The sequence below is a fragment of the Rattus norvegicus genome, chromosome 1 (genome assembly GCF_021556685.1).
Source record: "Rattus norvegicus strain SHRSP/BbbUtx chromosome 1, alternate assembly SHRSP_T2T, whole genome shotgun sequence".
Classification (NCBI taxonomy): Eukaryota; Metazoa; Chordata; class Mammalia; order Rodentia; family Muridae; genus Rattus; species Rattus norvegicus.
In genome coordinates, this window is record NC_141534.1 from 193,052,161 (window position 1) to 193,078,985 (window position 26,825).

Below are 26,825 nucleotides of genomic sequence, written 5' to 3' on the forward strand. Positions count from 1 at the left end.
GCACTCGCTATTAATTGATGAGCTGTTTTGGCTTTCTAATTTCTCTGGCACAGGCGCTGGGTAAGTTAAAAAAAAAAAAAAAGAGCAACAGCCGCAATCACAAGCCAAGCTGGTCTGTAGGGAAAGGGCAAAGATTAGAATCCTAAAGTCTTGGGACTCACAAGCCGGAGCCCTCTAGGACTACGGACGCTTGGGGTGGGGCATGCAAATAAGCCGGCGATCTCGCAAGGCCCAGAGGACCGCGGGTGAAAATGAGCTGGCGGGGGGCGGGGCATGTAAATGACCTGCACGGGGCGGGGCGTCGCATGTAAATAAGGGGCACCAGGCGGCGTAGGAAACCGGGCGAGGTCCTTCGCGCAGGAAAGCCCCGCACGGCGCGTGGAGCCTGAACACACAGGTAGGAACGGGCAGTGGGGAAGGCTGGGGACCGGCCAGTGATGGATAAGGAACCGATCTGGGCTGGAACCAGAGCCCGCGGATCCTCGGGTGGGCGTGGGGCTGCTGGGCTCCTCTCTCAGCCGGGGTCGGCTGCCGTCGGTGTAGGTCGAGCGAGTGAACAGCTCGCGTACTGTGAAACTCAGGCAGCCTCGGCAGTCCGGTCCCCACAAAGACGTTCCAGGGATCTTCTAGAAGCTGAGACTACCAGGCTCCTCCCAGGTTCCGGTTCAGTAACCCAGGAACCTGAGTATTTATTGTGGCAAACTGGACGTTGTATAAGCCAGCTAGTCCTTGATTCAGTCTGTCCCCAAACCAGCACTCTTGGGCCCTGCCCTTCTTCAGCCCTTTGGGAGGTGTGAGGCTCACTGGCCTTCCTCTACAGGTGGTCTTTTGAGAGTCTTGGGGCGTTTGCTGGGACATTTGTCCCATCCTAAAGTCTAATGGGGAAACTGAGACTTGAGGGTATGTTTGGCCAGAAGAGAGTACTGAGATTCCACAGTCCTGGTAAGGTCTCTAGGAATCAGCCAGAGGAGTCATGACTACTTAGGGGACATTGAGGTGACCACTATGTCATGTGTTTGTTCTCCAGTTCATCTGTGCTCTGCTTGCTGTTTCAGGCTGTGCTCTCTGACTGAGGGACAAACACACAAGACGGAGTATGATGGGCAAACAAGACACCTCTTCCTAGGGCAGTGCAACCCCTGAGTCAGTTTTGGGTGTGGGGGAGCACTTGGGCAGGTCGAGAATCAGAGACAAGAGAAGGCATGCTGAACTGTGGGTACAGCATGGGCAAAGGCTAGAAGGTAGGACAGCTCAGTGTGCCACCTAGCTATCACAGAGGGGCAGATATGTGGGAGGGTAGATAGCTCTGCAGAAGCCCCTGAGTTCCCTGCTGTGGGGCACAGGGAAGTCACAGGACAGATTCCTAGTCCTGGACCTGATCCTGGGTCTTCAGGGTATGGATGGGGAAACCGAAGCGAGTTGCCCAAATGACCACACACTGGTAATTGGGCAGGGTTGTCACCATTTGAGGCTTGTGCGGAGGTCTTATACAGTGCCATCCCAGACTGGGGAAGGTCAAAGTGACCAGGGAGGCTGTCCCTGAGGCAGGCACAATGACTACGCCCTCACTTGGGGATGAAACGCCACACCCTACTTTTCTGCCTTGGGGATCTGGGTCAGGGACCTAGCTGGGGTACATATTCACACTTCGCATGTGTGGAAAGGAACTTGTCATGGTCCCCATGGCACAGGAGGGCCACCTGGGAAGTGAGGCTTGGAGGTAGCAAAGGCTTGATCTGTTCCTTGTGGGCTCTAAGCTCAGTCTCTGTCGTAACGTTCTTAGAACACTCAAGCATCGTAGTGAGGGTCCAGGGCGTCACGTATGCCCTATTCGAAACTGTACCTAGGGGCGGCAGGCACGACGGATCGTTAAGTGAACACATCTTTATTGCTACCCCCCAAGGATTCATTCGGCAAAATGAGAACACACTGACAACCATGGATGTGTGCAGTGACCTTTGCTGGGGGTCCTTCATCAGAGAGTGGCAGAGGCAGGGGCTGCACTGTGACTGTGCCTGCTGTGACAGGACACTGTTGAGCATTCCTCGGGTTGAGCCTCTGAGCCCAGCCTAGCTATGTCTGGCTGGATTTCCATCTGCGTGAGACTTGCCTGGGTTGGCACAGACTCACAGTGACCCAGGTTCAGACACCCAGCATGGATCAGAGTCCATTGTTCTGGTTGTCAGAGCCAGAGGCAGGAGGTGAGGGTAGAAATGGGGGGGGGGGGGCGAGGGTTGTCCAGGTTCAGATCTGTGTGACCCCAAGAAAATCACTCCACATCCCCACACCTCCCGTTTGTCAGAGGTATCTAGAATGAGAATGTTCAAGGAATGGGTTTTCCATACCATTACTCATGGAGGGGCAAGGCATTTGATGTCTCCTCCCACTTAGGATGGTTTTGCTTTTTCAAGCTGCCATTCCTTCTTGCTCTGAGGGACTAGGGGTGCCAGGTGCTGTATCAGGCCAAAGATGAGGTGTTTGACAAAGTCCTTGCAGTTCAGACTCCCCGAGAGGAACAGAGTCTCACCATATTCACAGCCATGCTCCACTGTCCCGAAGAGTAGCCAGGGTTGTGCTGGAGACCACCCTTGCAACTAATTGAGGGGCGAGGCCAGACCTGTTGCATCAATGAGTGGCATCTCATACAATGAGGAGAGATGGTGTGTCTAAGCTCCTGGTGTTTCACAGGCACCATCAGTCAGTGACAGGACCAGACAGGGGAGGAACAAAGGTCAGTAGTAGCCTCCTGGGTTGGTGACACAGGGCTTCCTGCAGCCTGCGTGCTGGCGGGTGCCGTGCAGTCTCTTAAGCACAGCCTTTCTAAGAAGCACTGATGTCAAGCAGTTCTGGGTGCTGCCACCACTGACTCACACAGCCTCTGGGGCCCACAGCCTCTTGGAGATGGCGAAGCTTAAAGTGGGGCCCCAGCTCAGAGACTTCAGTTTCATGAGGTTTGTGGGAAGGTTGGGGGGCTTTGGGACCTGCAGCCCCCAGAAGTAGTTATAGAATGAAGGGCAGTACTCATGTGTGTTGGGTGCCAAGCCATAGGCCAGGGTCAAAACCGTGAATGGCACAGCGCTAAAGGCCCCCAGGAAGCTGACAGTCCTGAGGAAAAGGTGTCTCCAAGGAGTTTTAGCCTCGGAGTTGAGACTACAGAGACGCAAAGGCTCTAGGCAGGGAACAGGGTCCTTGTGTTTTACCCACAGCAAGGAAACAGTGAGATTGTTTGGGACTGAGGGAACAGGGAGGGGCAGGAGTAGAAGTCAGGGGGCTGGGCGGGATCTGACACCTGTTTTTATCTTAGTTTGTTTAAGCCCTAAGAGGTGAGAGCTGTAAGACACTCAAGTTTTCCAGATGAAGGGACAGAGAAGTCTAGTCACTTATTTAGAGTCACCTTTCGTGCCTCCCAGAGTCTCCACTGGTTATAAAGAATGAAAATTAGGTCACAAGGTGAGCCACCACCACCTACCACTAAGACCACCTCTTTATTTGACTATAATCTTGTGAATACTGCCAGGCCTCCATGCAGTCAATTTTCAGATTATTGGTAGATGAACCCCTTCCTCGCAGTCCCACAGAGTGAGGAAGGGAGATCAAGTACATAAGGAGCCAAGCGTTTGTTGGCTTGAGCTCCTATCCCCAAGACTGGTGTAGCGATCTGTCAGGCGACACTCTGACACAGGTCACCCACAAGCCTACATGCTCAACTCCTGCCCAAGTCCCCTGACTGAAGAGGAGAGTTTAAGAGAATCAGATTGTCTTAGTTGGATCTGGGAACCATCGTTCACAGGTCCACTTTGGAGAACTGGGTGGCCTGAGGTTCCCTAGGGTAGCAGGGGTGTCTGCCTTTTCAAAAGGGGAAGTGAGACTGTGGGAGGAGAGCCATGGCCATGGCCGTGGGCTGAGTGTCCTCCCAACCACAGAGCCCCAGTCTCTTGCCTATTTGCCTCTGGAACAAGGTCCAACTGTGTGCTCACTCTGGGGATGATCTCCGAGGCTGCCTTTCTGGGAACCTAAGTTCCTGGCCATAGTTCAACTCCCTTGGAGGTACTGACCATTGCTCCACTCCAGCCAAGGGGTCCTCTAGTTCAGGCTTTCCCTCTATGGTTATTTTAGGCATTCCCTCTACCTTTGGTAACTTTGGAGTTCAGTCTGGCTTCAGACTTGACTTGATCAGGGTCCTGTTAGAGCCGAGGCAGGCTTTCGCCTGCTCGTATCTTTCTAGAGCGCCTCTTGCTGCATGCTTCTGCGGTCAGTTTGTGAGAGCCTTTGGTGTTTGCCGTGGTTGATCTGAGGAAGCCTCCCATCTTTCTCTTCCGTGTGTCTTCTCATCTGAAGTGTCTTGGTTGAGGTTACAGTTGTTTTTGGTCTCTCTTGTTTTCCAAGTATGCTTTTGGCTAATTAGGCCTGTGCTGGCCATCTGTCTGTCCCTACCAAAGAGTTGTTAATTCCTCGTGTCTGCCATCGGAGCTTTTGGAAGTGGTGTGTGGTTTTGAAGTGTTTGGTGGTGGGTGGAATTTCTGTTATCTGTGTTGCTGGATTCCAACACTGACTGTTCTAGCCGTTGTGTAGGCACATGTGGCTCTGTCTCAGTGGTAGAGAATTTACTGCTCTCTCAGAAAGGATTTTCCAGTTGTTCTCTTCTGGATGTCCTGATGTATTCAAAGGATGTCTACGTGTGTACGTGTACATACACGCATGTGCAACGGCTGAAATCTGAAATCCTCAATCACCCGCCGTCACCTCGTATGCACAGTCAGGCTTATTCCCCAGAGTTAGCAGATGGTGTTAGTCCCCCTAGCCAGTTTGACTGGTAGATACCTCGTCTCTCCTTTCCTCGTGTTGGGAATATAGGTGGATCATTTACATGGGTCCTGGGGATCCACACTTTAGTTCTCATGTTTGCATCTCAAGCACTTGAACTACTGAGCTATCTCTCCAGCACCAATGATAGGTGTAGTTGAGGTCCAGCACATAGCCCTGTAACCCTCCAACACAATAGGCTGAGACCAGAGGATCCTGAGTGGAAGGCCAACCTGGATGACATAGCAAGTAAATCCATATTTGTAAAAAGTATGTCGTCTACCGAGAGCGAAGTCCTAGATAATGCAGCTGTCGGTGTGAGCCCACTAGCTACGCCACAGCTGCGTTCTGTTTATGTGGGCTCTGCCCCACCCCCACCCAGACACCCTCTGCTCAATGTGCTCCTTCAGTTTCTCTGGGTCTTTTTCTAGCTTTTGAAGCAGCATAGCCAGACGCACAGCAAGCGGACACAGCAGACTTTGGATGTCACTTTCTCTCCCTCTGTGTGAATCAGCCTGAGTTCCTCTCTGTCACACTTGAATTGTCCTATTCTCTGCCAGTCAAGCGTGCTTTTCTCCTGGAGACTTTGTGTCAGTTTGCTTCTAGGAGGCTAGCACTCCATTCTATTCAGAAACCAGGATCCTGAGCATGTTGTTTTGCTGGTCATATAGTGGGGTACAGCTTGTCCTGCCTGTCTGTAGTGGGGATGTAGCTCAGTGGTAGAGCACTTGTCTCCAATGTGTGCTTCTGAGCCTGGATTGGGTCCTTAGCATTACGGGAAAGTAAATACATTACTGAAGAAGTCAGGCATTGCAGACATGTGCATGCGCTCCTCCTCAGGCAAAAGCTTCTTGGCTGGTATTTCAGGCAGTGAGGCTGGCACAGGCAAAGGCCCTGTCGTGGGAAATCACCTGGCCAGGATGAATGTTGTGGGACAGCATATCACTCCAGTCTGGCTGCCTCCTCTTTTGTGGGTGAGACGTGGACCTTGAGGGACCTTCGGTGGAGAATTAGCACAGAACCAGTAAAGCTCAGGGGGTGGAAAGGAAAGGGCTGGCTTGACTGTGGAAGGTAGACTAATGTGGGAGTGGGCTCGCCCAGGTCGGTGGAGCAACAGTAGTGAGGAGATCCGTGCTGGGCAAGGAGAGTGGGAAGTGAAGGAGACAGTCTAGGTGACCTAGCAAGCTGGACTGCCCAAGGTATACTTGGGGACTTGGGTGGCAGGGGGATATGGGCTGATAAGGACAACTCTTTGGCTCCTCATCGCCCAGTGTGGAAGATGGTAGTGAGGGCTGTAGACATTCTAGAATCTTCTCTGGCTCCTTGATGAGCAGGTGAGGAAGCTCTCCAACCCACCTCCCATCCTATCACCATGGAACCCAGCATTGGGACATGGTAGTAGTCCTAGGAACAGAGGGTGGACTTTCCCTGGCGGGGCCAGTTCTGGAGTGGGGACCCCCTTCTACCATTCTTTTCCTCTTTCTGGGATCTCCTAGCATCTCAGGTCTGCTCCTACCCGCAGGACACCAGCTAATGATGGTAGTCACGTGGGGACCACAAGCTTAAGTGAATTAGTGATTAGTTATTTTTTTACTGTTGGGCACAGGGTCAGGCACAGGTTAGGCAATGTTGTTTACAGATGTAGAGAACCAGCTGCTATCCTGGGCAGGCTCTTAGGTCATGGTGGGGTGGATGCTTGAGGGGCCTAGACAACACTAAAGGGTTCTAGGGACCCCACAGGCCAAGCCCCTTGCCCTGTGGTCTTTGTAGCCTGACCCTGGAGAATCATTTGTTCTTCTTCACTTTGCCCATTTCTATGAGATAACCCTCACCATGAGGTTTAGGCTGGCCTTGAACTCCTGTCTCAATGTCCTTGTGCCTGGCTTCAGGGCACCCCTCACACAGCCCTCTTGTCAGCTCCCTGCAAACAAAGCCCTGGCTAGTCAGGTAGTTTACACCTCCCCAGCAGGTCGCCCCATCTTCCTGGGACTTGGTCCCACTTACCCCATGCTGTGTGTTTTGGAATTGGAGATCCTGGACTTCTATCCCACACTGGGAAGGAAGCTTGTACCTGGGAGAAACTTACTCCTGCTGTTGTCATGGCAACTAGTCTTTTTGCCTTTTTTTTTTTTTTTTCTCACCATTCTGTAAACCCTGTCCCAGGCCATGGTCGGTTTCTTTGCTTTCTTGAAACTGCCCACTGAGACAAGAAAACCTGTTCCCACTTCCCAGAGAAGGAAATTGCATTCTGAGAGGACCTCACCATGACCTCAGAGTTCTTTCGCAGTCGGTGTGGAGCTGCGCTTTGTCCTAGAGTCATGACCTATATCTTAGGTACTCTGGGGTCCCTGCCCAAGTGGCGGGCCCTTGCTGCCAAGGCCCATAACAGTACAGGGTTGAGACAGCAGGAAGAATGCAGACGAGTGCCCCTTGCCCTTACCACACCTGTCTGCAGCTGGCACAGGGGATTTAACTATGCCCAGTGTTGCCTGCTCTGGGTGTGGGGGAGGGGCACGAAGTCCCAGCCACCACTAGACGAGTTTCCCGTTGAAGGCAATGAAGACAATGGCAGACTCTGGACTTTGGTTTGACCACTCCCTGTTACCTCTCTGCCAGGCATCGGACCAAGAATTACACACTCCGAGGCCTGGGTTCAGATCCCACCCACAGTAGTGACCAAGTGTGCATCCTTTTACAGGTTCAGAACCTCTCTGGGCCAGGTTGCTCCATCCCTAAAATGGGGCTGATACACCTATATCGACAATCTTCTCCGTTGGTGTCAGCGTTCAGGGGGTCCCTAAGAGGGAGTGAAGTACATCCAGCTGTCGTGAGGTGAGGAGCTATAGCTTCTGCAGGTCTCTGGCAGGAGCCTGGTAGAGTCCAGACCACACTAGACAGAATTTAATCAGTAATCAGTGTTTCGGAGCCTTGTATCCTGCTTCTGGAACAGTAAGTAATGATTAGAGTGGTGCTTGATCACAGCTCGCTGGCCTCTGCCCAGAGCCTTGCTGTGGGCCAGAGACATAAAGTTCTAGGAAAGGATGGGGTATCATGCATCAACATGTCTCCATGGAAACCCTTCATACCCACTTCAGATGTCCACACGGGGTGATGCAGTGGTAGTTCTGGCTGCTGTGGGCTGCCGTGCAGCAAGGCTGGTGTGGCACAGAGGTGCCACCAGAGTTCACAAGGAAAAGGTTATGCAGGCATAATCAGCCAGAGTGGGCGCTGAAAGGAGTTGGACCCGATTCTCTCTTGGGCTTCCAGAATTTTCCAGAGATAAGCTTCAGGGATCCCATGAAACTACCCAAAGGACTCCCTGAGGGCATTGTCAGCCCTGTGTGTTCACAACTGTCAAGGGACGCTTGCATTTGGTAACTCCGACCCCATGATGGTTTCCCTTTTCAGGCTTAGAGCCCTGGCCCACGAAGGGATCCCAGGATACCCCTGTCCCTTCTGGAAGAGGCTTTCGTCATCACACAGCCTCCTGGGCCTTAGCACCTCTCTTCTCAGCACTCTCAAGCTGTCTATGAGGATATTCTGCCCCCAGGCCTTTGACTGGTGTCCACGGTTCATGCCATTCCTATGTCTCTTCCATGGCAGGGTGCCCGAGGACACTCACCCTTGCACTAGGAATCAGGTCTCGATAGCCCTGCCCTTTGCCCAGTTCCAAAAGGACCTGCTTCTTGCCCTTCTTTAGAGTCCTCAATGGCTTCCTATTGTCCCCTCAGACATCCCTGGTCTCTCTGGACTGGCAGACGGTGCTGCCACCAGGTCCTGCCAGCCTCTCTTGTTTTTGCCAACCACACCCACATCTCAGCTGAGCCAAGAATTCAGCTGCAGGCAGGAAGCAACCAGGCCCTCCCTGCTTGCCTGGTGGGTCAGTCACCTTCCCTCCAGGCCTCCTTAAGACTTTTTCAGACTGCATAATGGACGTGGGATTATGCTGCCTTCACAGGGGGCTTTGAAAGTTGATTTGGCTCACAGAGATCTGCCTGCTTCGGACTCTGAGGCTGGGGCCAAAGCCCTGTGCCACCACAACTGGCCTTTGTGTTAGCAGTTCCTAATGGGGAGGTCCTCAATCCTTCTTCCCCCATGATCCCTTCAGTCTGGTGTGAGCCTCGGAGCCTTTTGCTGGCCTACGACCTGGCCTGACAACCATCCCTGGCTCCTAGATCAGTCACAGGATCACCCCTACAATCTTATGTTTGCTTGAAACTCTCCAGTATCTTCTTATCTCACTCAGGTCCTTGTTAAAAGAAGAAAGGAGTGTAGCCAGCTGGTGGTACATGCCTCTCAAGAAAGATCCCAGTTTTAAAGCCTGCCTGGTTTACAGGATGAACTTCAAAGCCAGACTCGATCATGTAGTAAGGCCCTGGCCCAAAATAATGCATATACACATACACGTGACTGGGCAATGGCTCAGATGTAGAGTGCTTGCCTAGCAAGTACCAAACCTTGGACTCAGTCCCCTGAAAGACAGTGGTATTTACAACTGTAGGAAGTGGTACATAGTAGGTGCTTTGAAGTACTTGTGATAAGAAAGGGTACGCAGGGAGGCAGGTAACACCTATGGGCTTCTCGCTCCACTATTGGAGCAGGAGCAGGCTGTGCTAGCCCCTCCCTGGGCTGAGCCAGCACAAATAGGGGCCCTGGACTTCCCTGCGTCCCTGTCTGAGGTGGGGCTGTTGACGTGGCCGCCATTTCTGGGAACCCCAGTGGCGGCTGCCTAGAAGCAATGTGTCCTTGGCTCCCAGCCAGCCCAGCCCAGCTGTCTTGAAGTTGGGAGGAAGTAGCAGGCCTATTTAGACTGGAGTCTTGGGTCAGTTGCTTCAGAAGCCACCACACCCCCTTGACCCTTAATCTCTCTTCCTCTGCATGTGCTGCTCGTCATAGTTCCGTTTTTCCTGTTTTGGAGTGCATTTCAAGAAGCGGCACAGTGGTCAAGCCCACAGATTGTGGATCCCATTCCAGCTCTGGGACCACAGCAGGCATCCTACCAATTCTGTGCTCCAGCGTTCTTGTCTATAGAATGGTATCTGCCTCGTAAGGCATCTGTGAAGTAAGCTAGGGCACCAGTTACCATCACATATCACTGTGTAGGCAGAGTCTCCACCAAAGGCCTGTGTGGAGATTGTTGAATTTGTCCTTGCCTAATTCTTACCACTCACCCTCTAACAGACAGTTACTGAGCTCCCACTACATAATATGCCAGGCCGTGTTCTGGGCACTAGGGAAAAAGGAACTATGAGGGCAGACATGAACCTGGCTTCTTATGACTAGCACTCTTGGGGACAGACCCTTAGCTCTGGTGACACATGCATGATTTAAACGATCAGCTCCTTCTTCAGGGAAGGGTTGAGGGTCTTGCTGAGTTGTGCTAGCTGGCCTTGATTTAGGATCCCCCTGCCTCCACTCCCCAGATGCTGGGATTACAGGCATTTACCACCATGCCTGGCCACAGGTTACCCCTTACACTTCCATTTCTTAAACTAGGAGCATCCTAAGGGGGTTCCATGTCTTCTGTCTGTCCCAAATTCTTTGTTAAACCATTTGTATATTTAGCTTACTTTCCTCCAAGCGGTGTTGCACTGGCTTGTAGGGGCACTGGCTTGCAGGATCTTTGTGTGTTTACACTATTTGTTTGTTGGCAGCTTCTTCCGCTCTTCTTGTTTTTATTCTTTCCCTTTGCATGTCGGGGATGAAACTTAGGGTTTCAGCATGAGTTTTACCAATGGACCACATCTTCAGCCCTGTCCTTTTCCCAGTCTCTCTGCCGCCCATGCTGGAGCCAGACACATTTTTGTTTAGCCTCCCGTGTTGGGGTGGAAACTGTGCCAGACTGAGGCAGGGGTGGTTGTTCTGGTGACAGGGCAAGGAGAGTTCTCAGCACATGGGGAGAGCCAGATGTGGCTCACTGAAATGTTTCTGGGCTATCAATGAGAAGGGGGCTGGTGGTCACTGCTCAGAAGGCCCTGGAGACTTGTGGGGCCTTGGGAGAGTGAGTAGAGTCTCAGAGGGGCTTGGAATTTGTCACCTCCCTGGCCCTGGGTCTCAGATTCTGTTACCAGGACCCGAGAAGACCACTGTTGCTAAACAATTTTTGCTCCGCCATCAGTCAGTTGTGAAGCCCTTTCTTGACCTTACCACGGCTTAGCCAGGCTTCAGTGTGTCACACAGGCCGGTTGACATTTGAAGTTGACAGGTGCAAGGGTTGTTTCCACGGCTCATTTTACTTCATTGTTAGGTTCGGGCTGTAGTCCTAGAAGCTGAGGAACATACTTGGGGCTCAGAAGCAGAGGAACCTGGCTTCTGATTTTGGATCTGTGTGTTGCTAGTTCTGGGGCCTACTGGACAAGTTCCTATAACCTGGGACTCAGGGTTTGCACTTGCTTTTCTTTTGAAGGTGCTGGAGAGGGAGCCCAGGATCTGGGGGCCAGGTACGCTGCCACTGAGCTGCATTCCAGTCTCTCCCTGTGTAGCCCAGGTTGGTCTTGAACTCACGATCTGCCTGCTTCAGTCTGTTCCATCTCAACACACTCTGTGCTGGGCTTCCTGTGTCTTCCCCATATACTCTCTTTGTATGAGCATTCCCTTAATTCATCTAATGCTCGCCTTTTTGAAATCGTCTATTTCCCTCTGGAGCAGCAGGTCTCAGACTGCACACACACATGGAATGAACAACAGTTTGGTTATGATGGACCGGTGTGAGAAGGCAGTCAGTCCCAGGATACAATGGAGCTGAAGAAGTCTAGTGACTAGGGACATGGTAGCTCTCATGGTGTCACAGTGCAGCATTGTTTGAGGGCTGCGTCACACCCGGAGTGCTTGCTGCAGGTATACACACATGAAGGACAGTGACTTTACGAATGAACACTTGGTGACAGTGCAGACGTGTCTCTGCCTTGAGTGCTTACTGCACCGCGAGGGCAGTATCTGGCAGGATTGATGATGGCATGAGCCACCTGTGGCTGGAACTGGATGCATGTATGGCAGGGTGACAACCTTGTGCATTGCTTCCTCATTGAAGCTCTGCCAGACCCAGCCTGACAGGTCCTTGCAGCAAGAGGAAGCAGAACTCCAGAGGCTGTGGGCTCATAGCTGCTGCTCAGGGGCAAATGGGTCTGCGGCCGCAAATTTAGATACAACCTCCAGATAGAGACCCAGACAGAGGGGGGCACTGGTGCTGACCCACTTCTCGGGGGGACTGGAGGCTGACTCACTGCTGGGGAGGCACTGGGGTTGACCCACTGCTGGGGGGGGCACTGGGGGCCCCTTGCAATGCTTCTCTCTCCCATCCCCCACTCCCAACTTCCCACCACCACCTCATTTCTTTTCTTTCCTTCTACTTTGAGTCTTGCTCCCTCCCTCCCTCCCAGATTCTGGGGGTGGAACCCAGGACCTGGTATATACCAAGCAGGCACTATGTTGCCCCCAGTCCCAGAGTACTCTCAGACCTGGGGTCTACCGTCATTTCCTCCCCTGTGACTCCCCCAGCCTAGGTTGCTTTTATAGTTGAGCCAGCCAAAGGGCTTCCACTGTGTGCCCTGCTGGGTTTGTCTGTTCATGTAATGCCAGCACCTCTGAGATGGGGCTGTCAGTGGATGGCCACTGAGCCGACAGGGAAACTGCGGCACTGGGTACAGCTTGCTCAGGTTCACAGCTGGTATGTAAGGGAGCCAGGACTTGAACTTGAGGAAGCTGTGAATGTGTGCCACAGCTCTGCTGGGACAGGCACACAGGGGCATGCTCTCTGGCTCTGTGTGGAGAGGGGCACAGAGACATGGAAGAGCGAGGGCCATGCCACAAGTGAAATGGACCCCACTGACCTCAGATCATCGTCTGTCCACTCTTCTTTCTGCAGGCACCTTTTCGTCCGCAATGGGGTGGCTTTGCACCAAGTTCCTGTCCTCCGTGAGCTGTCTGATTTTGCTATGGGTGACTGGCTCTGGTAAGTCCCCACCTCTTGTTCATTCATTCATCAACCACTAATGACATGTCAAGGTCCTCTGGTCCATCACTGAACAGAACAAAGCCCTTGTGGGAATTGCGGAGGGAGGGCGGAAGTAGCCGGTAACAAATCACTATGACTGGTTATTTTCATTGACACTAATTCAAATTGAAAGTGGAGGCTGTCCGGGAACTAAGTAGAAAATAATTTGAGTTATATACCAAAGGTTGTCAAAAGATGAAGGGAAAATGTAGCTCAGGACTGAGTCTGGGAGGCTTGGGAAATGGGTGGATAGGGAGGGGGCATTGCACTTCAAAGTAGGGTGCACAAGGGACAGTGGCATCAACTGCGGGTGTGTTCCTGGTGAGGCCCCCAGGGAGAGCCTGCCTGTCATGGGGTGGGAACACACGTCACAGGGTCCCTGAGTCAGAAGACCTTGCACAGTCTGATCAGAGGGATTGAGTGAGGACCAGGGTGGCTCAGAGATCTGGAAAGAGAAAGAGTTTCTGGGTCAGTCTAGAAGGCCAGCATGTGGACACATGTTTCTCACTCATGTGGGCAGGTGTGGCTTACCCCTGTCAGCTCAGCACTTGGGAGAGTGAGGCAGGAGGATTGTGAATTTGAGGCTACCCTGGGCTACATAATGAGCCGGAGGCTAGCCTGAGGTGGCTATGGAGACACCGTAAAAAAATCAAATGGACACACAGATTCTATCCCAAGCCCAGACAAGGGCAGACTATTCTGTGTGATGGGAAAGCCCAGGGCAGCTGTTGGGGGAGAGGGGTCAGGAGATCAGAGTTCTGTTTGCTGTATAAACATTTCCTGCACACCCAGTGGCATGTGTATTGTGACTTTGTCTGGACAGTGGCCATGTAGGGCGTGGGTCAGGAAGCTCTTGAGGGCCCCAAATAGTAGTCACTCAACACTTAGCAAAGCCCCACACTCACTGGCTGTTACATACACACACACACACACACACACACACACACACACACACACACACACACACACACACATACACACACACACACACACACACACACCTGAATTCCTGGCAGGGAGCTGATGGTTAAGTACCTGTCCCCTCCTCCTCCCTCCTTCCTGCTCTTCCGTTGGCTAAGCCTCTTAGGGAAGGGGTTGGGGGAAGAAAATGTGTAGGGTAGGCAACAATATAGGGCACCACCTCTTCTCCCAGTGCTTTAAGATGGGTGCTTCTGAGGGAGAGTGCACCTCTATAGCTGTTTGTGCGTGTGCAGGCATGTTTATCGTCTGCATGTGTGTCATGATCCTGTTTGTGCTAGCTTCCCTCTGACCTGTTCATGACTCCACTGCTCTGGCTGTGTCTGCAGGGGGCATCAAGGTCCTGGGTGACCCCACCTGCTTCTCTGACTACATCCGCACTTCTACGTGTGAGTGGCAGCTGGATAGCACTGTGGACTGCAGTTCTCAGCTCCTCCTGGACTACAGGCTGCTCTTCGAGTTCTCTGAGTAAGTGGGATAGTGGGGCAGCGCCCAGAGGTCTGTCCAGACCTTTGCTGTTTCAGGCGAGCACCGGGATATGTTGTGCTGTAGGCTCGCAGCAGCTCACTGAGCGGTGTCTGAGGTGGAGCCAGGTCTGGGATAACGAATCCTGCGTGATACCACAGTTGAGCCAAGCTTGGAGCTTGGTGGTGCAGATCTACAACAACTTGAGATGCTGAGGTAGAAGGATCGATCACAAGTTCAAGGCCCAGCTGGGCAATTTAGTGAGATTCTGTCTCAAAATGAAAAGTGAGAGGGCTGAGGGTGCAGCTCAGTTGGCAGAAAGCTTGTCTGATGGATGACCCTGAGTTCTGTTACCAACCCCCCGCCACCACCACCCACAGGCTGCAGAGGACACTGTGGGACTCTGGATCCCTGTCACTGTGTCCTGGGGCTGCAATGTTGGACTGGACCAGCATTTGAAGTTAGCCAGGACTAGAGATACAATACCGCCTCAAAAAAGGAAAAATTGCAAATACGCTCGGCAAGATGGCTCAGCCAATCCCTGAGGGCTGGAGTTTAACCCTCAGGATCCACATGTCAGGAAAGAAAGAACCATGGAACAGTTTGACGACGTCTGAGCACGCTTAGCCATGGGACAAGGCTGTGTGGGATTTGTTGTGAAGGTGCAGGCATGGTGTCCAGGGGTTGCTCCGGGACATTCCCTGGCTTCTAGGTGCTCTGTGAGCACTGTGCCTAGGTCTAAACCAAGTCCACAGATTCAGCACTCAGTAGCATCCAGAGACACACAGACACTGCCCTAATGCCTGAGGGGTGACCCTCTACCCTCCTATTGCCTCAGGGCAAGTGAGCTGGGCTTTTGCACATCTGCACAGACCAGGCACTGACAAACTATGGACCTCAAGTCAATTGGCCACTGCTTGTTTTGTGGTTTGGTTTGGTTTGGTTTGTTTGTTTGTTTGTTTGTTTGAGGCGGGGTCTCTCTATGTAGCCCTGGCTGTCTTGGAACATGCTATGTAGACCAGGCTGCGCTCACACTCACAGAGATCTGCCCACCTCTGCCTGTGCTGGAATTAAAGGTGTGCCCAACCACAGCAGGCAGACTACCGCTTTTATGAATAAAGTTTTATTAGCATACACCCTTGCCTTCATTTACGTCCTGTCTATGGCTGCTTTGCAGTTTCGCTGTAGTGACAGAAACTATATTGTCTTTTCAAAAGCCTTCAACTTCCTGTGTGGAATTTTATAGAAACTGAGTTTTGGCCCTTGGTCTGGTCTATGAGATGCGGGTGGCCTGTTTGGTGGCCCTTTGGCAGAATTATATCCCGATGTGTACGGGCAGGAGCCTGTGGGAGGTGTGCTACAGCCTATCAGAGTCCCCTGTAAACCAAGGGATGCTGGGACACTGTGAATTACTTAATGCTCCAGCCTGGGGTGAGGACCACAGCCAGAACGGCCATGTCCAGAATGAGGTGGGCAAGGTCTCTGGCCAGCAAGATGCTAACCCCAAGTCATTTCCATGCCTGGTCCTGGTTGCCTTGGTCTTCCTGTCAGGTGGGGGTAACCTGGGAAGTTGTGGGGGTACCAGGGTAGCTGGTAACTATGGGCAGTGATTCCCTAACATCGTTCTTATGTCTGCAGAAACCTCACATGCACCCCCAAGAACAGTGCCGACACCGTGTGTGTGTGCCAAATGGCCATAGAGGAGCCGATCCAGGCAGACACATACTGGCTGGAACTGTGGTCTGAGCGGGGACAGCTGTGGCAAGGCTCCTTCAAGCCTAGTGACAATGGTAAGGCCTGTCTGGGTGCTCCAGTGCGGGAGGTGGGCACACACTGACCGCAGGTCACCTGCTGCTTTGTCCTGTGCCTTGAGTGTGGAAGGCTGACCTTACTCTACCCAGAGTCCCCGCAGCAATCCCTACCACAAGCTCCCACATAGTTTTGTTTTATCTTGTGTTTGTTTGTTTGTTTGTGTTATTGAGGAGGGAACCCAGGACTTGACAGATGCTCTACCACTGAGCTAAACCCCTGCGCAAGCGTAGTGATAACAGGAATTGAAAGCCAGAATTTGCTGCTGTGCAACCAAGGGCAAATCGCATCACTTATCTGAACCTCAGTTTCCAAAAGAGACTGATTAGTCTCATTTTGTAGATCAGAGAAGGCAATGGCTTTGCCATAGGTCACACAGCTTCTCAATGCCAGAGGCAGAATTGAAGACCACATATCCGAGACAAGATCTCACAGTTTTCGATCTGTGGTTAGAACTGCTGCTCAGACCACTGGGCACCTACAAAATACTAGGATTAACCCATGGATGGGTTTAAAATCATTGTCACATTGACCTTAATATACGCTCTGCCGTCATGATGTCACGGGTAAGGTTACTTCGGGAGTGATAGGCCTGGTGAGGTGGCACACCCCTGTAATCCCAGCATTCAGGAGTCTAGGGAGGAGGATCAGAAGTTCAAGATGAAGTTGTTAATAGGGACATCAAAACAAAAGAGATTCCAGGGCTTAAGCTCCTGACCCAGGTGCCCTTCCTCCCCAGTGAAGCCCCCAGCTCCAGACAACCTCACACTCCACACCAATGTCTCCAATGCGCTGCTGCTGATGTGGAGCAACCCATACCCATCGAACAACTTCCTGCACAAAGGCCTCATCTGCATGGTCAACATCTCCAGAGAGGACAACCCGGCGGAAGTGAGTGGGCACCGCAGATCCCTGCCGTTGCCTGGGAACAGGGCAGGAAGGCATGCTCCGTCCGTGGAGCTGGGAGCCTGGGGTGGGGGGTAGTGAACGAGAACCTGCTCTTGGCTAGGCTCTGCCCTGGGCATGTTCGTCCCCTTCCTGACCCTGCATTTGCAGTGTGCAGTCATGTGGGCCGGTGCTCCCTTACTAAGACAAAGAGCCAAGAACATCAGCTGTAAGAGAAGATGTCTATTTTTTTTTTTTTATTATTCCATGTTACTTGTTGAAGATGTCTATTTAAACGCATGAGTTCCTAGAGATCAACCTGTGGTCTTAGGACCCCATTACTCTGGGCCCGGGGTTGATGCAGGCATCATGGCAGAAACATGATGGAGTAGAGCTGCTCACCTCATGGTGGCCAGGAAGCAGAGAGAGAGGGGATGGGGTGGGCACACACAAGCATACACCCACTGTCATAATATCCTGGAGAACATGCCCTGTGACTCCTCCTCCTCATACTAGGTGACACCATTCCACACTAGCTCCACTCTAGGGACCAAGCCTTTACTACATGGACCCTAGGGAACATTCTGGATGCAGACTACAGCATCAGGAGGGGGACTTATCCCTGCAGTCTTAACTCACTTAGTAAGGGGGCTTTTGGGCTACACCTACTTCCCAGCGGGGTACACATGAGATTATGGGTAGCAGAGTAGTGACTTCAGACTGGGCACACTCCTGGTCACATTTGCCTTTGTGTGTTATTCATGGTGATCTGTCTTCAGTGTGTAGATGGGAGCAGAATTGAACTGGGTGTAGTGGCCCAGCCTGTAACCACAGCTCTCAGGACGCTGAGGCAGGAGGATGGGAAGTTCTTGACTAGCCTGGGTTACATAGGCCCTTTCAAACAACAACAATAACAAACAAACAAAATCATTCTACCCTCCTTCTCCCCAAAAATAATTTCTCCACAGAAGGGATCATCAGATAGACAAAGGCAGGAGTCTGTAGGGGCAGCCTGGCTCTTGCTTTAGAAACAGGTCATTTCCTGCTACTCATGTCTTCCTTCCCCTCCTTTCTAGCATCCCCACTACTGGGATGACCAGAAACCCAAGGGTGACCTCTTTGAGATTACTTACTCAAGATCATACAGCTTAGCCTTGGTTTATGTTGTGTTCAAACCCAGTTTAATCCAGATAATAGCTGATGCCAGTCATTGGAGAAGTCAGGGGAGGGCTGGCAGCCTCCGCCTCATTCTCCTCTTAGCAGTGGCAGGGGTGTGGGAATGATGCCATTCCCAGCACTGAGGGAGCACCCAGGGCAGCAGCCAGGCTGGGAACCGACACACATACCTGCCAGCTCTGTGTTCACATGTCCCTGTCTTCCTTCAGTTCAAAGTCTATAATGTGACCTACACGGAACCCAAGCTGAGCTTCCCAGTCAACACCCTAACATCAGGGGTGCGCTATAGGGCACGTGTGAGGGTCTTGTCCCAGAGCTTCCCTGGCATCTGGAGTGAGTGGAGTCCCAGCATCACGTGGTACAACCGTGAGTATCAGGGTCTTGGGCTGTGAGGATCTCTACAGCTGTGTGTATTCTCTGTTCAGAAATTCCCTCTGGCTGACCTTGGGTTTTCAGTTCTGGGATTTCTCTAACTATACCTCCCTGTGGCTATGCTGTAGTGATCAGAGGGCTGCAAATAGGCCCACAGTTTCCATGGTTGTCACTGATGGGTGCCACAGACTGACTGAGTCCTCTTTCTATACAGTCAGAAATAGCTGCATAGTCAGGACTGAGGAAAATTGTGTGAGGTTAACGCAGTGGTACTGCTGAGGAGAAGGAGGGCTTGTCCGGAGCAGGCATGATGTACAGCACACATTTTTTTTTTCAGCAAATAATGTCAATCTGTGACTGAATGACCTTGGGGGCTCCAGTGGTGAGGAGAGCACACAGAGCAGTGGAGCTGGTATGCCAAAAACAGAAACGCAGGAGATGGGTCAGTGCCATAAGGCCCTGCGTTTAAACCCCCAGAGCCCCTGTAAAAGCCTGGCACAGTAGCATGAATGCATAATCCTGACAGAGAAATTAGGAGAAGCCGGTGGCCCGCTAGCCTGTGCAGATGGTGAGAGCAGAGCATCTGAAACAGTGTGAAAGGCTAGGATGGACACATGTATGGCTCGCACACTCCTGCGCTCAGATCCTAACACATGCATCGTGAACAAAAGATTAAAAATGGTTGAAAAAGCACAAATGTAAACAAAGAAACCAGGTAGATCCAGGTGAAAGCAAACGCCAGGAAGGAAAGGAGGCAGAGTGCGGGCCTGGGTGGAGGAGAGGGTGGGAGACGATGTCAGAGATACCTCTGAGTCCGTGAACAAAGAAAAGATTCCTGTGCTTGCACTGAATGTGTGATCTTTTAAACCACACGGCCCTCTTAGCCTGTGAGGGAAGCATATTTTTAGCCCCGCTGAACAGAGGAGAACCCCAAGGGAGCAAACAACTTGCCCCGGGTCACTCAGGACTTGATGGAGGCTGGCTTTGAACTTGAGCCCTCCAGTGCACTTGACCTCTGAGCTCTGGGAAAACGAGACAACTCCAAGCTGTTGTGATCTGGATGTGGATCAGGGACAGTGAGGACAGGGACAGGGACTGGTGCGAAAGGACTTGGTGTGTAAGGTGGGGGTTGGGGGGTTGGGGAGACAGGTGTGAGAGCTATCTGCAGCCAGGTAACCAAGGGTCCCTGGGAACCCCAAGTGAGGACGCACGCACGTGACACAGGGTGGCCTCCCAGTTCATGACTCTTTTTCTCCTTTCAGACTTCCAGCTGCCCCTGCTGCAGCGCCTCCCGCTGGGTGTCAGCATCTCCTGCATCTGCATCCTATTGTTTTGCCTGACCTGTTACTTCAGCATTATCAAGTGAGTTCCTTGGCTCTCACTTGGCTGGTGCCTCTAGCTGGCCCTTCTGCAGTACCTGATGTGAATGCCCTGCTTACCTCTCCTGACTGCCAGAGGTCACAGTCACTGTGCTGGCTGAGAAAAGGCTGGAAGTCTGCCTCGCAGGCCAGGGCAGCCTGTGGCTGGAGGTTTCTCCACAGTGGCTGTGCTCTGGAGAAAAGAAAGCCAAGTGGGAGGCAGTAATGGTGGGTGCTCTGGAGAGAAGGAGCTGAGTTGAGGCTAAAGAAGGGTCGATTTTGGCATAGAGGAGATGGAGTTGTCCTCTGTCCCTCTCAGTGTCCACAGTATGCCATGGTTAATGTCTTCTTCTTCTCCTCCTCCTCCTCCTCCTCCTCCTCCTCCTCTTCTTCCTCCTCTCCCTCCTCCTCCTCTTCTTCTTCCTCCTCTCCCTCCTCCTCCTCTTCTTCTTCTTCATCTTCCTCCTCCTCCTCTTCTTCTTCCTCCTCTTCCTCCTCCTCCTCTTCTTCTTCCTCCTCTTCCTCCTCCTCTTCTTCTTCCTCCTCTTCTCCTCCTCCTCCTCTTCCTCCTCCTCCTCCTCTTCTTGCTCCTCCTCCTCTTCTTGCTCCTCCTCCTCTTCCTCCTCCTCCTCTTCTTCTTCCTCCTCTTCCTCCTCCTCCTCCTCCAATAATGGCCATAACAGCAGCCCTTTAAATTTAAATTTATTGGGGTTGGGGATTTAGCTCAGTGGTAGAGCGCTTGCCTAGGAAGCGCAAGGCCCTGGGCTCGGTCCCCAGCTCCGGAAAAAAAAAAAAAAGAACCAAAAAAAATTTAAATTTATTTTTAACATTAAATTTTAACTGCATTATTTCTCCCATATATCTTGTTCCTCCAAACACCTCTTTAAAAACTCCCCTCCACTCTCCTTTAAATCCATGGCCTCTTAAAAACTGCAGTTTTTTTATTAATTTTATTTGTATATATATGAGTACACTGTCACTGTCTTCAGACACACCAGAAGAAGGAATCAGATGCCATTACAGATGATTGTGAGCCACTGAGTGGGTGCTGGGGTTTGAACTCAGGACCTCTGGAAGAGCAGTCAGTGCTCTTAACCGCTGAGCCATCTCTCCAGCCCGATCCATGGCCTCTTATTTCACTGTTTCATCCGTCATCCTAACATTCATATACATATCTGTATGGACATACTCATTCTTTTTCTTTCTTTTTTTTATTGGATATTTTTATTTACATTTCAGATGCTGTCCCCTTTCCCAGTTTCCCATCCATAAACCCCCTATCCCTTCTCCCCTCCCCCTGCTTCCATGAGGGTGTTCCCCCCACCCACCCACCCCTTCCCACCTCCCTGCCCTGACATTCCCCTACACTGGGGCATCGAGCCTGGGCCAGACCAAGGGCTTCTCCTCCCACTGGTGTCCAACAAGGCCATCCTCTGCCACATGTTGCAGCTGGAGCCATGGGTCTGGCCATATGTATACGTCTTGTTTCTCTTGAAGGCCATCCACAGCGGCTTCTCTTTTGGCTGTTTTTCTGACTTAGTCCCTGTGGCCCTTGCACAGGGATTGACACACATAGTAGGTGCTCAGAAAACTGTGGGAAGATGGTGGGGTGAAAGCCACAGGGGCCAGTCAGTCCAGGAAGAAAGGGGAAGCCTGCTTCTTCATGGCCTCTGACCTCTCAGGCCTGTTAAAGCCAGTGTGGTACAATGCTCCTCCTGCTCCCAAAGGAACTCTTGGGGGAGCAGGATCCTTGCTATACAGCTTGAGTCTTTGCTTGTGCCCTGGGGCAGAGAGGTATCCTCCCCTGAGCCTGCCGGAAGATAGGTCTGCAAAGCAGCTTTGCCAGTATCATGCTCTCCCTGGCCTCCTCTGCCCATTTAGAATGGCGATGGCGATGACAGTTAGGATCAAGGTTGTTGTATAACCAAAAGGGAATCAGTGTGGCCTTGGTGCCCTGGGAGGAGTGCTGGCTAGGACACTTGGAAGAGCCCCTTGGCCACTGTGCATTCGGAGACTAACCCACTCCCTTTCCATCCTCAGGATTAAGAAGATATGGTGGGACCAGATTCCCACTCCAGCACGCAGTCCCTTAGCAGCCATCATCATTCAGGACACGAAGGTAATCCATAGTGTGACTCCCAGCCATGGGTAGGGTGGGCTCGAGGAACAAACGGTCAGGGCTAGGCAGGATGGTGCACGGGCAGAAACTACACACTGGACACTTGCAAAGCCCCTGCCCACATCCATGTGGGCCCAGTACTATTTCTGCCGTGTTCTGCTAGTCACAGGGAGTTGTGTGGCCAGATCAGAGTCAAGGACAGCACAGGCAAGCTGGAGTATCTGAGGGCATTTGCCATCTCTGATGCCCTTTCACCCAGGTGGCGGGGGTCAGGGGGAGGCTGAGGCTCCCAGAGTTCTGTGGGGCTTGTGTGGATCTCAGCTGTCTAGGCATGGTTGCTGTCTGTCAAAACACCTAGCCTTCTGCGGCTGGGTGGTGCTGACAGGCATCCCCCCACTGATTGACTGTCTATTTTAGGTGTCCCTCTGGGAGAAGCAGACCCGAAGCCAGGAGTCAACCAAGAGCCGGTATGTATCTGAACTTGAACTCGGGTCATCGTTTCTGTGGGTTTGTGTGGGAATGTGATAGTTAATCAGCTGGTAGCTATCAACTCCCTTTCCCTGACCCTACACAGCTGCCGCCTCTCTTCCTAGCCCCAAGGGTGGCAGGGGGTTCAATTGTGGGCGGCTGAGTCTCCATTCTGCAGTGAGAACAGGCTAAGTATTGATTTTTAAAGTCAGAAGACCATGTCTATAACACCCCAGTATCAATACAGGGTGGTTCCATGCAGGATTCTGAAGGGTGAATAGGAGTTTTCCAAGGGTGGCAAACTGAACGCTAAGTTTTACTTCTGCAGACACTGGAAGACTTGTCTAACCAAGCTGCTGCCCTGCTTGCTGGAGCATAGAGTGAAGAAAGAGAGAGAATCCCCGAAGGCTGCCAAAACCAAGCCTCTCCAGAGTCCTGAAAAAGCAGGCTGGTATCCTGCGGAGGTCAGCAGGACCGTCCTCTGGCCAGAGAACGTTCATGTCAGTGTGGTGCGCTGTATGGAGCTGTTTGAGGCCCCAGTACAGAATGTGGAGGAGGAAGAGGATGAGATGGTCAAAGGGGACCTGAGCATGTCACCTGAGAACAGCGGAGGGGGCTTCCAGGAGAGTCAGGCAGACATCATGGCCCGGCTCACTGAGAACCTGTTTTCAGACTTGCTGGGGGCTGAGAATGGAGGCGTTGGCCAGTCGAGCATGGCAGAGTCATCCTCCCTTCTGCCTTCAGAAAGTGGGCAAGCTTCTACGTCCTGGGCCTGCTTCCCCACGGGGCCCAGTGAGACCACATGCCAGGTCACAGGGCAGCAGCCTCCACACCCAGACCCTGAGAGAGCAACTGGCACAGCCTGCACACAGGTCCCCCTTGTCATTTCAGACAATCCTGCCTACCGGAGTTTTAGTGACTTCTCCAGCCCCGCCCCAAATCCTGGAGAGCTGGCTTCAGAACAGAAGCAGGCTGGACATCTGGAAGAAGGGGATCTTCTGAGCCCGGTTGACCCCCATTCTTCAGGGCCACCAATGCAGCAAGCGGAGAGCTGGGAGCAGATCCTTCACATGAGTGTCCTGCAGCACGGGACAGCTGGCTCCACCCCAGCCCCTACCAGTGGCTACCAAGAGTTTGTGCAGGCAGTGAAGCAGGGTGCGTCCCAGGACGCTGGGGTGCCTGGTGTCGGGCCTTCTGGAGACACTGGTTACAAGGCTTTCTCGAGCCTGCTCAGCAGCAGTGGCGTCTGCACGGACACAGCAGCAGCAGGGACTGACAGTGGATGTGGAGGGTACAAGCCCTTCCAGAACCCTGTTCCTAACCAGTCCCCCAACTCCATGCCCTTATTCACCTTCGGACTGGATATGGAGCTGCCACCCAGTCCCCTGAACTCAGCCCCACCCAATAGCACCCCAGAATGCCTTGGTCTAGAGCTGGGGCTCAAAGGAGGCACCTGGCTGAAGGCCCCTCCTCCTTCAGAGCAGGTGCCCAAGCCCTTTGGGGATGACCTGGGCCTTGGCATTGTGTACTCGTCCCTCACCTGCCATCTGTGTGGCCACCTGAAGCAACACCACAGCCAGGAGGAAGATGGTCAGATCCATGTCGTTGCTAGCCCTGGCTGCGGCTGTTGCTATGATGAAAAATCACCATCCTTGGGGAATCTCTCGGGGACCTTGGAGAGCTGTCCTGGGGAAATGTCACAGGAAGCCAACCTCACCTTAGCACCCAGGACACCCTCCAATTTGTCAGGGGTGGGCAAGGGCCCTGGCCACTCTCCTGTTCCCAGCCAGACTACTGAGGTACCTGTGGGCACTCTGGGCGTCACTGTGTCTTAGGTGAGTGTGCTGTTGTTGCTGAGGTCTGTGCTAAGGCCGGGGTTCCTCCAAGCCAGGGAAGTGCTTCCTGAGAGACAGCCCAGCTGGCAGGTTTCCCAGAAATCGAAAGAATGGTGAAGTGAAGATGTGAACTTGGCCTGACCCTAGAAGTTCAGAGCCTGGCTGTCTCCCCTACCGTTGGCCTGGGCTCTCCTCCCTCACAAGGGATTCAGGGACTCATTTTGCTTTCTCCCACAGCAGTGCTGATATTCTTAAGCCCTGGGCTCTCCTAGCTCTTGTTGCCCTACCTGCTCAGGCCCATTCTGTCCACCCAATAGACCGTTTGCCCAAGGCTCACAGCAGTCCTGGCATAGCTGTCGGGTTCTCCCAGCTGGAAGCTGGTCCTAGAAACTCGCAGCTGGCCTGGCAGTGGCTTGGGAGGCCCTAACTAGTGGAAATTTTGAGTTAAGGGAGGGTAGATACTGCCCCAAGGAGGCTATTCATTGAACAGCTCGGACTGAGACTAGAAGCAGAGCCTGCTGTCCCAGCTTGGCCCAGTTGTGGAAAGCAACAAGAACGCAAACTTGATTGCCCAAAGTCACTGCCAGTTACCCACATGTGGCCAGAAGCCAGGGCTCCCAGGATGTGGAAGTGGGATCCCAGTAAACAAACACAGCAGCCTAGTGGCAGGTCCCAGTGGACACCACCACTGGCAGCCAAGGCGAGACCACAAGGGAACTGTGGGGCTGGTTCTGGTTGGTGGCCAGATGATAGGGATGGCAGATGGCAGACTGCAGTCTGACTGCATTCTGGAGGACGGGACCAGGCTCAGGACTGTCTGCTCGTGTCCCTACCTTTGGGACACCTAGTATGTTTGCAAGGAGGGCAGGACAGAAGAGGTCACGTGGAGCTCTATGTCAATAAAGACTCTTTATCTTGTCAGTTGTCCTTTATTACACACACACACACACACACACACACACACACACACACACACACACCAGACCTACAGGAGCTCACCGAGGCCTCCTGGCAGCTGTGCGCAACAGCTGAAATGTGCAGCATGAGGCCTGGGCAAAGCCACAGCAGTTGATTCAAGGGGATGACTTGGGAATGGGGCAGAGCTGCGGCCCCTCCATCCTCATCCTCCCCCTCCAGCCCTGCAGCCACAGCTTGTACCCATGTGTACCTGCTCAGGGAAGAGAGTGGAGGACCTTTCTCCAGCTCCACCGTCTTTAGTGAGGGCCATTTCTAGGGCAGGGGTCCTCCTCTGTCCCTCTCCTTTAGGCCGAGTGCTAGAGCTGTTGGACACTCCTTAGCCCACAGAGGACGGGACATTGGCTGATAAGGATTGTTGGATGTAGTAAGGCATTGACATCAGTAGGCCCCCTACGTCTTAGGCAGAGGAGTTGGGGTTTGGCAATCTGCCAGGCCAACGGAGAACTTCTGTAGTCTGTATTTTGAGTATGATGTTAAGAAGGAAAGACCAGAGACAGGTCACTCAGGGAGGCTTGAAGGAGGCCACTTTTGAGGTGAGCGCATGGTATCTGCAAAAAGCCAAGACGAACTTAGAACACGCAGCAGAGGACTCGTGTCTGAAGTTTGAGGCACAAGGAACTGGTGTGGTCACAGCATCAGAGATTAGGGTCCTGGCATGATGGAGGCCGGTGTGCCGTTGGATACTAGTGTACCTTAGTTCTGCCAGCCTCACACTTTCACATCTCAGAACAGTCTTCCAAAAGACAAGGTCTCTCTGTGGCTCAGACTGGCCTCTAACATCACTGAGTGCTGGATTGCAGGTGTGTGCTACTACACCCAGCTTCCCAGAATAAGCTTACCACACCCCTAAGCAGGAGTTGAGAGGAAATGGAGCCTTCCAAGGTCTACCTTTCGGGGGTGTCCCTCCCACCTGGCTGAAGGAGAAGTCTGGGTTTAAAATCCCCATGGCTCATGTTTGCATCCTGGAGGGAAATGACTCCACAGGAATGAACTAACTGTCTGGGAAACTGCTCCCAGTATGGCCTTGGAACTTCCTCTGTAAAGTACCTTTTCAAAGCATGATGGTGCTTGTCTAAAACAGTGGTAAAGAGCCAGAGAGTTTAAGGCTAGCCTAGGCTCTTACAGTGAGACCCTGTTTCAAAAAACCCAGCTCCCCAGTCTGACACTTGACCTTCAAGCTCTGACCTCTGGATTAGCCCAGGGTTTCTTCACTGGTCCTCTGTCCTCTGCCTCCTCTCCCTTTACACTGCCTGCACCCACTCCCGTCGTTTGCAAACCAGGAAGCTGCTAAGATCTCTGTGAGCTCCATTACTACCCTCTTTCCATCTCCTGGGTGTCTCTGGTGACATAGGTGCCAGAGTGAAAGGTACACAAGCCTTAGGCACTTGGGATTCTCTGTCCTACTGTGACCTTGCCTTCTGCCTTGGCTTCTTCCAGATTCTCCCGCCTGCAGTCATTGAAGGTGCCAGCATGTGCCCTCCTGGCTCCCGTACTCACTCAGTAGCTAAGGCTCCCCATTGTGAGTTCCAACCTTCACCCATCCCGCCTCTTCATGCTAGTCAATTGTCAAGTTTTCTCAGATCAGG

General features: G+C 52.5%; 1 protein-coding gene across 8 annotated transcripts; it reads left to right on the top strand.

Annotated features, from left to right (window-relative positions):
- Window positions 1-324: 324 nt before the first annotated feature.
- Window positions 325-25,182, top strand: Il4r (interleukin 4 receptor). Of its 8 annotated transcripts, none has more exons than XM_087625465.1 (12): window positions 341-397; window positions 7,502-7,635; window positions 11,210-11,290; window positions 12,668-12,754; window positions 14,104-14,242; window positions 15,878-16,029; window positions 16,788-16,939; window positions 18,319-18,475; window positions 19,744-19,843; window positions 21,880-21,958; window positions 22,376-22,425; window positions 22,755-25,179. In XM_087625465.1, the coding sequence occupies exons 4-12, from the start codon at window positions 12,685-12,687 to the stop codon at window positions 24,259-24,261; spliced, it is 2,406 nt and encodes an 801-aa protein (XP_087481591.1). In that variant the 5' UTR covers window positions 341-397; window positions 7,502-7,635; window positions 11,210-11,290; window positions 12,668-12,684; the 3' UTR covers window positions 24,262-25,179.
- The last annotated feature ends 1,643 nt before the right edge of the window (window positions 25,183-26,825 follow it).